The 17618-nt window shown below is 42.9% G+C and overlaps 1 protein-coding gene across 5 annotated transcripts in view; it reads right to left on the minus strand.

Moving 5' to 3' along the window:
* The window catches only part of LOC135512841 (ranBP-type and C3HC4-type zinc finger-containing protein 1-like), a 23834-nt gene continuing 6216 nt past the window's right edge, over positions 1–17618 (minus strand). The window contains exons 1-10 of one of the 5 annotated variants that reach the window (XM_064935295.1): positions 15798–16268; positions 12685–12828; positions 10676–10850; positions 10428–10526; positions 10172–10313; positions 10002–10092; positions 9614–9899; positions 1184–1302; positions 903–1011; positions 1–815 (exon numbers count right to left, since the gene is read on the minus strand). In XM_064935295.1, the coding sequence (XP_064791367.1) occupies positions 742–815; positions 903–1011; positions 1184–1302; positions 9614–9899; positions 10002–10092; positions 10172–10313; positions 10428–10526; positions 10676–10850; positions 12685–12762 (1173 nt within the window). In that variant the 5' untranslated portion in view covers positions 12763–12828; positions 15798–16268 and the 3' untranslated portion in view covers positions 1–741. Of the gene's footprint in view, positions 816–902; positions 1012–1183; positions 1303–9613; positions 9900–10001; positions 10093–10171; positions 10314–10427; positions 10527–10675; positions 10851–11418; positions 12829–15797; positions 16269–17618 lie in introns of those variants that run through there. The other 4 variants (XM_064935286.1, XM_064935276.1, XM_064935314.1 and 1 more) reach the window with 4 other exon arrangements.

The following is a 17618-nucleotide window of genomic DNA, read 5'->3' on the forward strand; positions in this document are numbered from 1 at the left end:
TTGATCAACGTATGTTTATTCAGCTCACACCATTTTATACAGTTATGTTTGACACAATATAAAATTCTGTCACTAACACAGTTCAGACAGAGAAACGTATGACAAATAGGTGAAACGCATCAACAATAAAATCACTTTAAAACCCTGTCACTCCCACAGACTTGCCTCATAGCAACTAATTCCCCTCATCCCATCAAACCAAATGGCACCAACCATTGACCAGCAAGACCTGGGCCTGTATTCACAATGTATCTCAGAGTAGGAGTACTGATCTAGGATCAGGTCCCCCATGTCTATATAATTATGATCTAAAATACATCTGATCCTAGACCAGCACACCTACTCTGAGTTTGAATACAGGCCTTGGTTTTAAACTGCACTTTCAATACTCAAAAGTATCCCAGTTGGCCAACTTCAAAATATACCATATTCTCTCATCTGAGATATCAGGTAAAGAGAAGGGAAGCACCACCTACCCCTCTGGAATAAATATAGGACTATTCCACCCCTCCCCAATGTAAAATAAATAAATAGAAAGTCTACCACAAGGCAAAGGTTGCTGACTGCCATCATGTCCAGAGGAGAGTCAAAAAGCCAGCTCCCATTGACTATACAGGTAGTTCCTGCAAGTGGAGCTCCATGTGTGCGACAGCGTCCATATACCTCTAGAGTTTGTCAGTAGTGGGTTTTTACCTAAGAAGCAGTAAGTTGGTGTCAGTTGTGTGTGATCAGTCATCCAGGCTATGGTAAAGGTTGCGAGGCAGTCAACTGATCAATGCACCAATCTCCCCCTGCTCCACTCTTCTTCCTTTCTCCTTTAATACAGACAGGGAATAAAGACAATATTGTAGTTTAGAATGCAGGTGATGTGTTCTGTCTACTCTATGCAATAGATACAGTACCTGTTGTATGAGGCGGCGCTCCCGAGTCAGGTCTGGCTGTACTGCAGATCTCACAGCCTGGTCGGGAAGGATTGTTGATAAAGGTGCAGGAGGGACAAACCCATTCTGTCTGCGTGTCAGATGTAAAGAGCAGTGATGTTCAGTATACTAGCTATATGAAATATTAGGTTTCTATCAGGGAAAGAGAAAGTATGTCCTCAACTATCATCTTGCATAAAACAATTAAATGGTGTTTGAAGCCAACAGCCGACCACATAAATATGAAAACATTGGGTTAGCACCTGTGTTTTACTGGCTTTGCAGGGTTGATCAGGTTTATTGTTGATCAGCAGAGTCTCCAAGTTGAGGGCCTCTCTGATCTCGCTCATACCCAGCCTGTCAGCCTCGCGTCCGTTGCTCCCTACAGTCAATCACAACAATGGTAAACATGCAGGGTCTGAAAAAATAAATGAGCCTTTTATAAACACATTTCATGAAATTCTATGTCCTTTACATGATAGACATTAGCATCATTTTTTTTTTGTATAAATGCCACACAAATAGCCTAATGCCGCCTACTGTGCAACTCGCTATTCTGATAGGATGCAATTTTGGAACTTTATATATACTTTCGTATTTATAGTTTGTTTTATTATTGGAGGCCTATTTATTAATCTAAACCAGTTCTTTAACCCTCTCGGGCAGGGCTCTCCAACCCTGTTCTTGGAGAGCTACCCTCCTGTAGGTTCTCTTTTCAACCCCAGTTGTAACTAACCTGATTCAGCTTATTAACCAGCTAATTAATAATCAGGTGCGCTAGATTAGGGTTGGAGAAAATAAAAATAAGCTTACAGCCCTGATCTAGAGTCTAAAGGAGGGTTCTACTAAGCCAACATATGATCTAGAGTCTAAAGGAGGGTTCTACTAAGCCAACATATGAAATTGTTTGAAGATGATCATTTAGATATTTGATTTAGAATTTTAGGACCCCTTTAGGTATGAAATATTTTTTTATTATTGAATGAAACATTGAATTTGGCCTTGAATTTGGCCTGCTTATAAGCCCATAGAAATACATATTCTTTGGGACTGTTCTTCCATTTATGAATATCTAAAGGAAGTTTGTTTTGAAGTGTCTGCCCTATCATTTTTATTGGACAACTATTTCACTTTTTTGTATTTTTTATTTCACCTTTAACCAGGTAGGCCAGCTAAGAACAAGTTCTCATTTACAACTGCGACCTGGTCAAGATAAAGCAAAGCAGTGCAACAAAAACAACAATGCAGAGTTACACATGGGATAGACAAACATACAGTAGATAACACAATATAAATATCTGTATACAGTGTGTGCAAATGAAGTAAGGCAATAAATACTCCAATAGGGGCGAAGTAATTACAATTTAGCAATTTACACTAGAGTGATATGTGCAGATGAGGATGTGCAAGTAGAAATACTGGTGTGCAAAAGAGCAGAAAAACAAATATGGGGATGAGGTAGGTAGTTGGTTGGATGGGCTACTTACAGATGGGCTGTGACCAGCTGCAGCGATCGGTTAGCTGCTCTGACAGCTGACGCTTAAAGTTAGTGAGGGAGATAAGAGTCTCCAACTTCAGTGATTTTTGCAATTCGTTCCAGTCATTGGCAGCAGAGAACTGGAAGGAAAGGCGGCCAAAGAGGTGTTGTCTTTGGGGATGACCAGTGAAATATACCTGCTGGAGCGCATGCTACGGGTGGGTGTTGCTATTGCGACCAGTGAGCTGAAATAAGGCGGAGCTTTACCTAGCAAAAGACTTATAGATGACCTGGAGCCAGTGGGTTTGGCGACGAATATGTAGCGAGGACCAGCCAACGAGAGCATACAGGTCGTAGTGGTGGGTAGTATATGGGGCTTTGGTGACAAAACAGATGGCACTGTGATAGACTGCATCCAATTGGCTGAGTAGAATGTTGGAGGCTATTTTGTAAATGACATCGCCAAAGTCAAGGAATGGTAGGATAGTCAGTTTTACGAGGGTGTTTGGCAGCATGAGTGAAGGAGGCTTTGTTGCGAAATAGGATGCCGATTCTCGATTTAACAATGGATTGGAGATGCACTAAACTACACTGAAGAAACACATAAATGCAAGATGCAACACTAAGATTTTACGGAGTTACAATTCATAAGGAAATCATTCTATATAAATGATTTAATTAGGCCCAGATCTATGGATTTCACATGACTGGGAATACAGATATGCATCTGTTGGTCACAGATACTTTTTAAAAAAGGTAGGGGGCTTGGATCAGAAGGACCAGTCAGTATCTGGTGTGACCATTTACCTCATGCAGCAGGACACATCTCTTTCGCATAGAGTTGATAAGGCTGTTCATTGTGGCTTGTGGAATGTTGTCCCACTCCTCTTCAATGGCTGTGCGAAGTTTCAGGATGTTGATAGGAACTGGAACATGCTGTCATACGCGTTGATCCGGAGAATCCCAAACATGCTGAATGGGTGACACGTCTGGTGAGTAGGCAGGCAGGCCATGGAAGAACTGGGACATTTTCAGTTTCAGTGTACAGATCCTTGCGACATGGGGCTGTGCATTATCATACTGAAACATGAGGTGATGGTGGTGGATAAATGGCACGACAATGGGCCTCAGGATCTAGACACGGGGTGTCTGTGCATTCAAATTGCCATCGATAAAATGCAATTATGTTTGTTGTCTGTAGCTTATGCCTGCCGATACCATAACCCCACCATGGGGCACTCTGTTTGCTCACATAATGCCATACACAGTGTCTGCCCTTTGCCCGGTACAGTTGAAACCGGGATTTGTCTGTGAAGAGCACACTTCTCCAGCGTCCCAGTGTCCATCGAAGGGGAGCAGTCTGGTCAAGACCCTGGTGAGGCGATGAGCACCCCTGAGATGGTTTCTGACAGGTTGTGCAAACCCACAGTTTCATCAGCTATCCGGGTGGCTGGTCTCAGACCATCCTGCAGCTGAAGAACCCGGATGTGGAGGTCCTGGGCTAGCGTGGTTACACGTGGTCTGTGATTGTCAGGCCGGTTGGATGTACTGCTAAATTCTCTAAAACGATGTTGGAGGTGGCTTATGGTAGAAAAATGAACATTACATTCTCCGGAAACAGCTCGGGTGGACATTCCTGCAGTCAGTATGCCAATTGCACTCGCCTCTTCAAAACATCTGTGGCATTGTGTTGTGATAAAACTGCACATTTTGGCCTTTTATTGTCTCCAGCACAAGGCGCACCTGTGTAATGATCATGCTGTTTGATCAGCTTGTTGATATGCCACACCAGTCAGGTGGATGGATCATCTTAGCAAAGGATAACTGCTCACTAATAGGGATGTTAACAAATTTGTGCACAAAATTTGAGAGAAATATGTTTTTTTGTGCATATGGAAAATGTCTGGTTTCTTTTATTTCAGCTCATGAAACGTGGGACCAACACTTTACATGTGTTTTATATTTTTGTTAATTGTACTTCCAAATACAGTGCATTCGGAAAGTATTCAGACCCCTTGACTTTTTCCACAGCTTTATTCTAAAAGGGATTAAATAGTTTTTCCTCATCAATCTACACACAATAACCCATAATGACAAAGCAAAAACAGCTCTTTAGAAATTTTGGCACATTTAAAAAAAATAAACTGAAATCACATTTACATAAGTATTCAGACCCCTTACTCAGTACTTTTGTTGAAGCACCTTTTACAGTGATTAAAGTCTAGAGTCTTCTTGGGTATGACGCTACAAGCTTGGCACAAGTATTTGAGGAGTTTCTCCAATTTTTCTCTGCAGATCCTCTCAAGCTCTGTCAGGTTGGGGAGCGTCGCTGCACAGCTACAGTGCCTTGCAAAAGTATTCATCCCCCTTGGCGTTTTTCCTATTTTGTTGCGTTACAACCTGTATCTTTAAATGAAATCCATTTAAATCGACATACACAAATATGGTAAAAAAAAAAACATTAAAAAAAAAGTCTAAATAATAAAAAAGTGGTGCATGTGCATATGTATTCACCCCCTTTGCTATGATGAAGCCCCTAAATAAGATCTGGTGCAACCAATTACCCTCAGAAGTCACATAATTACTTAGATTGCACACAGATGGACTTTATTTAAGTGTCACAAGATCTGTCACATGATCTCAGTGTATATATACACACCTGTTCTGAAAGGCCCCAGAGTCTGCAACGCCACTAAGCAATCAGCACCACCAAGCAATCAGCACCATGAAGACCAAGGAGCTCTCCAAACAGGTCAGGGACAGAGTTGTGGAGAAGTACAGATCAGGGTTGGGTTATAAAAAAAATATCTGAAACTTTGAACATCCCACGGAGCACCATTAAATCCATTATTAAAAAATGGAAAGAATATGGCATCACAACAAACCTGCCAAGAGGGCCGTCCACCAAAACTTACAGACCAGGCAAAGAGGGCATTAATAAGAGAGACAACAAAGAGACCAAAGATAACCCTGAAGGAGCTGCAAAACTCCACAGCGGAGATTGGAGTATCTGTCCATAGGACCACTTTAAGCCATACACTCCACAGAGCTGGGCTTAACGGAAGAGTGGCCAGAAAAAAAGCCATTGCTTAAAGAAAGAAATAAGCAAACGCGTTTGGTGTTCGCCAAAAGGCATGTGGGAGACTCCCCAAACATGAGACAAATTAAGCTTTTTGGCCATCAAGGAAACCGCTATGTCTGTCGCAAACCCAGTACCTCTCATCAGCCCGAGAACACCATCAGTGAAGCATGGTGGTGGGAGCATCATGCTGTGGGGATGTTTTTCATCTGCAGGGACTGGGAAACTGGTCAGAATTGAAGGAATTAGATCTTCCAGAGATTTGAGACTAGGACGGAGGTTCACCTTCCAGCGGGACAATGACCCTAGCATACTGCTAAAGCAACACTCGAGTGGTTTAAGGGGAAACATTTAGGATTCCAATGTCTTGTAATGGCCTAGTCAAAGCCCAGACCTCAATCCAATTGAGAATCTGTGGTATGACTTAAAGATTGCCATACACCAGCGGAACCCATCCAACTTGAAGGAGCTGGAGCTGTTTTGCCTTGAATGTGCGAAAATCCCAGTGGCTAGATGTGCCAAGCTTATAGAGACATACCCCAACAGACGTGCAGCTGTAATTGCTGCAAAAGGTGGCTCTACAAAGTATTAACTTTGGGGAATGAAAAGTTCAGTTTGTTTTGTCTTATTTCTTGTTTGTTTCACAAATAATATTTTGCATCTTCAAAGTGGTAGGCATGTTGTGTTAATCATATGATACAAACCCCCCAAAACTCTATTTTAATTCCAGGTTGTAAGGCAACAAAACATGAAACATGCTAAGGGGGGTGAATACTTTTGCAAGCCACTGTATTTTCAGGTCTCTCCAGAGATGTTCGATCAAGTTCAAGTCCGGGCTCTGGCTAGGCCACTCAAGGACATTCAGTGACTTGCGTTGTGTTTGCTGTGTGTTTAGGGCCGTTGTCCTGTTGGAAGGTGAACCTACGCTTCAGTCTGAGCGCTCTGGAGCAGGTTTTCATCAAGGATCTCTCTGTACTTTGCTCCGTTCATCTTTCCCTCGATCCTGACTAGTCTTCCAGTCCCTGCCGCTGAAAAATATCGTCAAAGAATGATGCTGCCATGACTATGCTTCACCGTAGGGATGGTGCCAGGTTTCTTTCAAGCGTGACACTTGGTATTCAGGCCAAAGAGTTCAATCTTTTTCTCATGGCCAGAGTCCTTTAGGTGCCTTTTGGCAAACTCCAAGCGGGCTGTGTGGTGCCTTTTACTGAGTGGCTTCCGTCTGGTTACTCCACTATAAAGGTCTGATTGGTGGAGTGCTGCAGAGATGGTTGTCCTTCTGGAAGGTTCTCCCATCTCCACAGACAAACTCTGGAGCTCTGTCAAGAGGACCATCTCCACAGTTTGGCTGGGCGGCCAGCTCTAGGAAGATTTTTGGTCGTTCCAAACTTCTTCCATTTAAGAATGATGGAGGCCATTGTGTTCTTGGGAACCTTCAATGCTGCAGAAATGTTTTGGTTCCCTTACATAATCCTGTCTCGGAGCTCTACGGACAATTCCTTCAACCTCATTAGTTGGTTTTTGCTCTGACATGTACTGTCAACTGTGGGACCTCATAAAGACAGGTGTGTTTCTTTCCAAATCATGTCCAATCAACCTGAAATGGTCCAGACAGTGTGGTGAAGAAGGCGCAACAGTGCCTCTTCTACATCAGGAGGCTGAAGAAATTCTACTTGGCCCCTAAGACCCACAATTGAGAGCATCCTGTCGGGCTGTATCTTCACCTGGTACGGCAACCCCACAAGACCACCAAGACTCTTCCTACAGCTGGCCGCCCAGTCAAACTGAGCAATCGGGGGAGAAGGGCCTTGGTCAGGGAGGTGACCAAGAACCCGATGGTCACACTGACAGAGCTCCAGAGTGCCTCTGTGAAGATGGGATAACTTTCCAGCAGCACTGCACCAATCAGGCCTTGATGGTGAAGTAGCCAGACGGAAGCCACGCCTCAGTAAAAGGCACATGACTGCCTGCTTGGTGTTTGCCAAAAGGACTCTCTGCCAAAACTCTCAGACCATGAGAAACAAGATACTCTGGTCTTTCTCTGGTCTGATGAAACCAAGATTGAACTCTTTGGCCTGCATGCCAAGCATCACGTCAGGAGGAAACCTGGAACCATCTCTACGGTGAAGCAGGGTGATGGCAGCATCATGCTGTGGGGATGTTTTTCAGCGGCAGGGACTGGAAGACCAGTCAGGATTGAGTGAAAGATGAACGGAGCAAAGTACAGAGATCCTATTTTTTATTTTATTTTTACCCCTTTTTCTCCCCAATTTCATGGTATCCAATTGTTGTAGTAGCTACTATCTTGTCTCATCGCTACAACTCCAGTACGGGCTCGGGAGAGACGAAGGTTGACAGTCATGCGTCCTCCGATACACAACCCAACCAGCCGCACTGCTTCTTAACACAGCGCACATCCAACCCGGAAGCCAGCCGCACCAATGTGCCGGAGGAAACACCGTGTAGCTGGCAACCTTGGTTAGCGCGCACTGCGCCCGTCCCGCCACAGGAGTCGCTGGTGCGCGATGAGATAAGGACATCCCTACCGACCAAGCTCTCCCTAACCCAGACGACGCTAGGCCAATTGTGCATCGCCCCACGGACCTCCCGGTCGCGGCCGGTTACGACAGAGTCTGGGCACGAACCCAGAGTCTCTGATGGCACAGCTGGCGCTGCAGTACAGTGCCCTTAACCACTGCGCCACCCGGGAGGCCACAGAGAGATCCTTGATGAAAACCTGCTCCAGAGCGCTCAGGGCCTCCGACTGGGGCGAAGGTTCACCTTCCAGTAGGACAACGACCCTAAGCACACAGCCAAGACAACGCAAGAGTGGCTTTGGGACAAGTCTCAATGTCCTTGAGTGGTCCACAATAAATGTGAAAGAAATTCTAAAACCTCTTTTTGCTTTATCATTATGGGGTATTGTGTGTTGATTGAGGAAGAAAGAAACAATTTAATCAATTTTACAGTAAGGCTGTAACGTAACAAAATGTGTAAAAAGTCTAGGTCTGAATACTTTCCGAATGCACTGTACTTTTGGTCATGGAAGTGTATTTTTTAAATATTTGTATAATCCAGTAGTCTATACATAAAATGCCCTGATGCATTTATGCTCAAATCTGACAGCTGAAACATAAGGTGCACAATATTGTTTTAGGAATGTAAAAACCAATTTAAAAAAAAATAGGCTATACAGTTTTGCATATGCTACACATCGAAACACAAGGAATAGTGTTTTTGTCATTTGTTATAGGCTGCTTTTAAGGACATTAAATGTGGCTCATTTGGCCAATATCCCTAATTTATTGATGTACGCTGGCTGCATGGGTGGACGCCTTTTTTACATTTATTTTTATTTCACCTTTATTTAACCAGGTAGGTTAGTTGAGAACAAGTTCTCATTTACAACTGCGACCTGGCCAAGATAAAGCAAAGCAGTTCGACACATACAACAACACAAAGTTACACATGGAATAAACAAACATACAATCAATAATACAGTAGAAAAATATATAAACGGCAAGTGCAAATGAGGTATGATAAGAGGGGTAAGACAATAAATAGGCCATGGTGGCAAAGTAATTACAATATAGCAATTAAACACTGGAATGGTAGTAGCCTTAATAGGTTACTAACCCATTGCATATGGATGACAGGCACATTTCTCCAATGTCTGAAATGTAAATATTTCCTAACAGAAACCGCAACCAACCATATAAATATAATCCATAGATGCCAGTTCCCATTTAAATCAGGACTGGCAGCCATTGCTAGTGTACCAATTGAGTTGAACAGTCAAAGTGCCAGGGTAAGAGGTTCCAAAATAATTCTATGAATTATATCTATGGCCACAATGCAACAAGCTGTTCTATATTTGGTGCGTGTGCTGCCCAAATTGTGGCCTTCCTGTGTAAGTACGTGTAATAAAACTTAATCCACTGCTCTTTATTGAAGCAATTTATCCTCTGTAGCTAAATTATGCTCTCTGGTGTAGTATTTTATTTATGTCTGTTCAGACAAGAGTAATATCATTTTTATAGCCTAATTTTGGCAAAATTATTTCAATTTACTTATTGTGGCTATTAGTATGTGCACTGCTGTGTGTGTCTGTCTCTGTGGGTGTGTGCACAAACTTACCCTGGGAGTTGTGGCTGAGCCTGGAGGGCAGGGTGCTGTAGCCCCTCCAGTCCTGGGACGTAGACCTGTTGCTGGTAGGCAGAGGTGGGGTGAGGAGGGCGCCCTCCTGGTCCTGCTGGAACAGCTGGCGGGTGAGGCGGGCATGGCGGGCTGAGATCAGGTAGAGGTAGGCCATGTCCCCATCCCTCTGGACTCCATACGAGGCCAAGGACCTGGGCTCTGTGCACAAACACTGCCCTATCACCCAGCGCTGCACGCGAGGGTGGAAGCCATACTCCAGAAACACCTGATAGCAATTCAGACAGAGGAGAGATTTGTGAACATTTACATTTGCCAATGTAGCACAAGTACTCAAGCAAACAGAAGACCACAGAAGTTTTGATCTGACCTGCTGCTTGAGTGCTGCGACGGTCATGTGTGGGAAAACTTTCACTGTGACGCAACAGGAAGAGGAAATGTCCTCCACTGCCACAGCCAAACTGCAATACAGACATAGCACCATTAACACAACTAATTTCCCCCCTAAACCTAACTCTACTGCCTGTTACTTCTTCTCACCGTATCTCTCCTTCTGCGTAACTCTTCTCAGACAGTTGGATGGTGAGCGCCACCTTCTGGTGAGCCAGAGCAGATGCATGCTGAGCAGCAGCCTGGCTGTCGCCTGCTTCGATCGCCCGGGCAAGCTCCAGGCGCAGCTCCTCTTCAGAGAGAAAACAGGTTCAATTACTAATACTATACAAACATGCATAAATGTACTGTATGTTGCCATGCAAGTATGGTAGAAAAAGAGTGGAGGAAGCATGAGTGCACTTACCAGTGAGTGGTAAGGAGGCTGTGCTGCGCTGTTCTAGAGCTACTGCTGCGGTGTGCTTCTGTCGGTCATCCAGAGGATGTGGGGAACTATTTGCAGCAACTACAGTGAAAGAGAAAGAACGGTCAATTGTGAGACAGCATTCTATTGTTTTAGCCACAGTATGGGGTTCTAGGAGGATACTCTTCTAAGACACAACAAGACAGGAATGCAGCTAAACAAGCTAGAGAAAGACTGCCATGCCCTCTGACCTCTGTGTGCCTCTCTTAGGGATGACATCACCACTGTGGCCCACTGCTCAGCCTCCAGATCGCAGCAGAAGTTGAAGCGGATGCAGTCGTGAGGGGGCGTTGCCAAATGAATCTCGTGAAGGCGTGGAGACTTCACCTCATACTGCACAGAGCGCAAGTCAAACTCTGCAATGAACTGTGAAAAAAATAATAGTTTGGACACACCTACTCAGGTGTGGGGTTTTGTTTAATTTTACTATTTTCTACATTGTAGAATAATAGTGAAAACAAACTATGAAATAACACATGGAATCATGTAGTAACCAAAAAAGTGTAAAACAAATCAAAATATATATTTTTGATTTTTGATTCTTCAAAGTAGCCTGGAATGCTTTTCCAACGGTCTTGAAGGAGTTCCCACATACAGTTGAAGTCAGAAGTTTACATACGCTTAGGTTGGAGTGATTAAAACTAGTTTTTCAACCACTCCACAAATTTCTTGTTAATAAACTATAGTTTTGGCAAGTCGGTTAGAACATCTACTTTGTGCATGACACAAGTAATTTTTCCAAAAATTGTTTACAGACAGATTATTTCACTTATAATTCACTGTATCACAATTCCAGTGGGTCAGAAGTTCACATACACTAAGTTGCTTGGAAAATTCTTGAAAATTATGTCATGGCTTTAGAAGCTTCTGATAGTGTAATTTACATACTTTGAGTCAATTGAAGGTGTACCTGTGGATGTATTTCAAGGCCTACCTTCAAACTCAGTGCCTCTTTGCTTGACATCATGGGAAAATCAAAGGAAATCAGCCAAGACCTTAGAAAAAAAATTGTAGACCACAAGTCTTGTTCATCCTTGGGAGCAATTTCCAAATGCCTGAAAATACCACGTTCATCTGTACAAACAATAGTACACAAGTATAAACACCATGGGACCACGCAGCCGTCATACCGCTCAGGAAGGAGGCTCGTTCTGCCTCCTAGAGATGAGCGTACTTTGGTGCGAAAAGTGCAAATCAATCCCAGAACAACAGCAAAGGACCTTGTGAAGTTGCTGGAGGAAACAGGTACAAAAGTGTCTATATCCACAGTAAAATGTGTCCTATATCGACATAACCTGAAAGGCCGCTCAGCAAGGAGGAAGCCACTGCTCCAAAACCGCCATAAAAAAGCCTGACTATGGTTTGCAACTGCACATGAGGACAAAGATTGTACTTTTTGGAGAAATGTTCTCTGGTCTGATGAAACAAAAATAGAACTATTTGGCCATAATGACCATAGTTATGTTTGGAGGAAAAACTTGCAAGGGGGAGACTTGCAAGCCAAAGAATACCATCCCAAACGTGAAGCATGGGGGTGGCAGCATCATGTTGTGGGGGTGCTTTGCTGCAGGAGGGACTGGTGCACTTCACAAAATAGATGGCATCATGAGTGAAGAAAATTATATGGATATATTGAAGCAACATCAGTCAGGAAGTTAAAGCTTGGAAGCAAATGGGTCTTCCAAGTGGACAATGACCCCAAGCATACTTCCAAAGTTGTGGCAAAATGGCTTAAGGACAACAAAGTCAAGGTATTGGAGTGGCAATTACAAAGCCCTGACCTCAATCCTATAGAATATTTGTGGGCAGAACTGAAAATGCATGTGCAAGCAAGGAGGCCTACAAACCTGACTACGTTACACCAGCTCTGTCAGGAGGAATGGGTTAAAATTCACCCAACTTATTGTGGGAAGCTTGTGGAAGGCTACCCGAAACGTTTGATCCAAGTTAAATCATTTAAAGGCAATGCTACCAAATACTAATTGAGTGTATGTAAACTTCTGACCCACTGGAAATGTGATGAAATAAATAAAAGCTGAAATAAATCATTCTCTCTACTATTATTCTGACATTTCACATTCTTAAAATAAAGTGGTGTTCCTAACTGACCTAAGACAGGGAATTTTTACTATCGTTAAATGTCAGGAATTGTGAAAAACAGTTTAAATGTATTTCGCTAAGGTGTATGTAAACTTCAGACTTCAACTGTATGCTGAGCACTTGTTAGCTGCTTTCCCTTCACTCTGTTGAGGTCGGGTGATTGTGGAGGCCAGGTCATCTGATGCAGCACTCCATCCACTCTCCTTCTTGGTCACATAGCCTGGAGGTGTGTTGGGTCATTGTCCTGTTGGAAAACAAATGATAGTCCCACTAAAAGCGCAAACGTGATGGGATGGCGTATCGCTGCAGAATGCTGTGGTAGCCATGCTGGTTAAGTAAAGTGGAGCAAAAAAGTATTTAGTCAGCCACCAATTGTGCAAGTTCTCCCACTTAAAAAGATGAGAGAGGCCTGTAATTTTCATCATAGGTACACTTCAACTATGACAGACAAAATGAGGGAAAAAAATCCAGAAAATCACATTGTAGGATTTTTAATGGATTTATTTGCAAATGATGGTGGAAAATAAGTATTTGGTCAATAACAAAAGTTTATCTCAATACTTTGTTATATACCCTTTGTTGGCAATGACAGAGGTCAAATGTTTTCTGTAAGTCTTCACAAGGTTTTCACACACTGTTGCTGGTATTTTGGCCCATTCCTCCATGCAGATCTCCTCTAGAGCAGTGATGTTTTGGGACTGTTGCTGGGCAACACAGACTTTCAACTCCCTCTAAAGATTTTCTCTGGGGTTGAGATCTGGAGACTGGCTAGGCCACTCCAGGACCTTGAAATGCTTCTTACGAAGCCACTCCTTCATTACCCTGGCGGTGTGTTTGGGATCATTGTCATGCTGAAAGCCCCAACCAGGTTTCATCTGCAATGCCATTGCTGATGGAAGGAGGTTTTCACTCAAAATCTCACGATGCATGGCCCCATTCATTCTTTCCTTTACACGGATCAGTCGTCCTGGTCCCTTTGCAGAAAAACAGCCCCAAAGCATGATGTTTCCACCCCCATGCTTCACAGTAGGTAAGGTGTTTTTTGGATGCAACTCAGCATTCTTTGTCCTCCAAACACGACGAGTTGAGTTTTTACCAAAAGGTTCTATTTTGGTTTCATCTGACCATATGACATTCTCCCAATCTTCTTCTGGATCATCCAAATGCTCTCTAGCAAACTTCAGACGGGCCTGGACATGTACTGGCTTAAGCAGGGGGACACGTCTGGCACTGCAAGATTTGAGTCCCTGGCGGCGTAGTGTGTTACTGATGGTAGACTTTGTTACTTTGGTCCCAGCTCTCTGCAGGTCATTCACTAGGTCCCCCGTGTGCTTCTGGGATTTTTGCTCACCGTTCTTGTGATCATTTTGATCCCACGGGGTGAGATCTTGCGTGGAGCTCCAGATCGAGGGAGATTATCAGTGGTCTTGTATGTTTTCCATTTCCTAATAATTGCTCCCACCGTTGATTTCTTCAAACCAAGCTGCTTACCTATTGCAGATTCAGTCTTCCCAGCCTGGTGCAGGTCTACAATTTTGTTTCTGGTGTCCTTTGACAGCTCTTTGGTCTTGGCCATAGTGGAGTTTGGAGTGTGACTGTTTGAGGTTGTGGACAGGTGTCTTTTATACTGATAACACGTTCAAACAGGTGCCATTAATACAGGTAACGAGTGGAGGACAGAGGAGCCTCTTAAAGAAGAAGTTACAGGTCTGTGAGAGCCAAAAGTCTTGCTTGTTTGTAGGTGACCAAATACGTATTTTCCACCATAATTTGCAAATAAATTCATAAAAAATCCTACAATGTGATTTCCTGGATTTTGTTCCTAATTTTGTCTGTCATAGTTGAAGTGTACCTATGATGAAAATTACAGGCCTCTCAGATTTTTAAGTGGGGGAACTGGCACAATTGGTGGCTGACAATACTTTTTTGCCCCACTGTATACCTTGAATTCTAAATAAATCACTGACAGTGTCATGAGCAAAGCCCCCCCACGTCATCACACCACCTCCTCCATGCATCACGGTGGAAACCACACATGAAGAGATCACCAGTTCACCTACTCTGCGTCTCACAAATACATAGAGGTTACAACCAAAAATCTCAAATTTGGATTCATCAGACCAAAAGGACAGATTACCATGGTCTAATGTCCATTTGTCATGTTTCTTGGCCGAAGCAAGTCTCTTCTTCTTATTGGTGTTCTTTTGTAGTGGTTTCTTTGCAGCAATTGGACCATGAAGGCCTGATTCACGCAGACTCCTCTGAACAGTTGATGTTGAGATGTGTCCATTACTTGAAGCATTTATTTGGGCTGCAATATCTGAGGCTGGTAACTCTAATGAACTTATCTGCAGCATAGGTAACTCTGGGTCTTCCTTTCCTGTTCTGATCCTCATGAGAGCCAGTTTCATCACAGCGCTTGATGGTTTTTGCGACTGCACTTGAAGAAACTTTGCGGATTGACTGACCTTCATGTCTTGAAGTAATGATGGACTGCCATTTCTCTTTGCTTGTTTGAGCTGTTCTTGCCATAATATGGACTTGGTCTTTTACCAAATAGAGCAATCTTTCATATACCCCCCCCCCCCCATATCTTGTCACAACACAACTGATTGGCTCAAACGCATTAAGAAGGAAAGAAATTCCACAAATGAACTTTTAACAAGGCACAGCTGTTAATTGAAATGCATTGACTACCTCATAAAGCTGGTTGAGAGAATGCCAAGTGTGCAAATGGTGGGTACTTTGAAGAATCTATTTTTTATTTGTTTAACACTTTTTTGGTTACTACATGATTCCATGTGTTATTTCATAGTTTTGATGTATTCACTATTCTATAATGTAGAAAATAATACAAATAAACAAAAACCCTGGAATGAATAGGTGTGTCCAAACTTTTGACTATAGAGAGGGAGGGAGAGAAAATACGGTCTCCTATTTAGTACGGTTATTCCCTTGTTCAGATAGACACAAGGACAGATGATTGTAAAAATCACACATCATTTCCCAGCATTGGAATTACTGTGTAATTTGAATAAACAATATTCCAATTCAGTAGCTATGTCAAAATAAATCTCTAAATTGACATTTCTCAAACCAACAGAACAATGTTGTGTGTGCAATTTATTACGTCAACGCATACAATTGTTTGCATGGCATTACATATGTCAAGATACCTAGCTAGGTAGCTAGACATTGCAGTATGTCACTTACCACACTACGGCCGCTTCCGCTACTGTCCCTCAGTGCTAGCCGAAACTCTCCAGCTTTGCTGGGGTCCATACTAAGCTGAAGATGGAGAACCTCATCGCCAGCTCCGGGGAGGCAAAGCGGTCGAATTCCAGAATGGCAAACCGACACTCGCACCGACATCAAAACCGTGTTGCAGCGAGCCAGTGCGGGCCCACCATGTACAGACTGGAATGTGGCTGGCACAGGCGTTGGAGCCCAACCGCCCGCGCTTAGTGCCATCTCCCCACAACAACAGTTGGGAACCACAGGTGTGACGTTATTTCAACCCCAAAAGCACAATGCACTGTCGATAGTTATGTGTCTTGATTTTAACAGTCTACCTGTTAGTAAAGAGATGGTGTTCCATGACAGCTAGTTATGTCTATCCATAGCTAAAGACGAAATTACATGTTTTTTTGTTATCAAAACAGGAAGTAGCGTGGGTCGTCTTTTATTTACCTCCGATAGAAACCGGCGTTCATAAATATTATGGTCCGAGAGCGAGCCTTTGAACAAGTTGTTAATTAATGTTATGTTAGTATAATACTACACTCTCATTGTCAATTAGTCTATTATTGATCATGAGGGGGAAAACAAACAATTATACTTGAAGTGAGGCAAATAAAGTAATAACGCCTTCACTACAGATCAAGCAAGGAGAGAAGCAAAAAATAGATAAAACTCCATAAACCTGGACTTTTCATGCAGACTATGCCTTTAGGACAAGATGTCTTTTTCAGAATTCCTGATGGAACAGACCTTATAATATGTGATTATTCACATAACTGATATTGTTGTGTTGGTCTGCATTCACTACTGTAATAGCCTTCTTGCAATCATTCCCATGAATTTTAAAAACATATTTAATAGACGATATCACTATTTGACTATTAAAATGTGTGTGTGTGAGAAGGAGATGGTGGGAATAAGGATGGATGATGTTTGTGATGATTGGGTGAAAGTGAGTGAGAATGAATAACCACCCACATAATATCACTGGGAGCTGTTTTGTTTGGTCTCTTGTCTCAGTCTCAAGGGCACTATTTAACATAGGTTTTTTGGCATGGGAATAGCACATTATCAAACATTGATTCAATACACATCCCATACACATTGTCAATCTTCACATGCGCGAGGCGCTCACAGGCTTACAAGAGGAACTTCGAGAAGATGTAAGAAAATAACTAAATGAGTTCAAGAAGGTCATGAACCAGAAACTTGAAGAAAACAAATTAGAACTTCACAGCATATCTACAAAAATGGGGGATGCAGAACAGCGCATTGGGGAAACGAACACATGGAACTTTGCAGTCAAGGAAATACTTGAACATTCACTGAAAAGCCAACACGCACTACAGGCAAAAGTGACAGAACTCGAAGGATTCTCACGTCGAAACAACATTAGACTTTATAATGTAGTAGAGGGCGCAGAAAAAGACTGTGCCCAAATTTGTGGAGGGTTTATTCAAGGACATTCAAGGACATAATTACAGTGCTAGTAAATTATGCTCAACCTGTCTTCATCATAAGGGAGATTTCTGAGTCAAAGGTGAACAAGGTGATTATCACACTAAAGAACTCTAAAGCCAAAGATGTGTTTGCGCTGGACTCTACCTTTCTTAAAAACTACAAAGAGTCACTCATTGGCCCCATTACTAAGGTCACCAACACATCTATTGGTCTCGGGGTGTTTCCAAGGGTACGGAAGTCGGCCATAATAGCGGCCATCTTTAAATCAGGCAACCCTACTGACGTGAGTAACTACAGGTCCATTAATATACTACATGTGGTGTCAAAGGTTGT

The sequence above is a fragment of the Oncorhynchus masou genome, chromosome 3, assembly GCF_036934945.1.
Source record: "Oncorhynchus masou masou isolate Uvic2021 chromosome 3, UVic_Omas_1.1, whole genome shotgun sequence".
Lineage (NCBI taxonomy): Eukaryota > Metazoa > Chordata > Actinopteri > Salmoniformes > Salmonidae > Oncorhynchus > Oncorhynchus masou.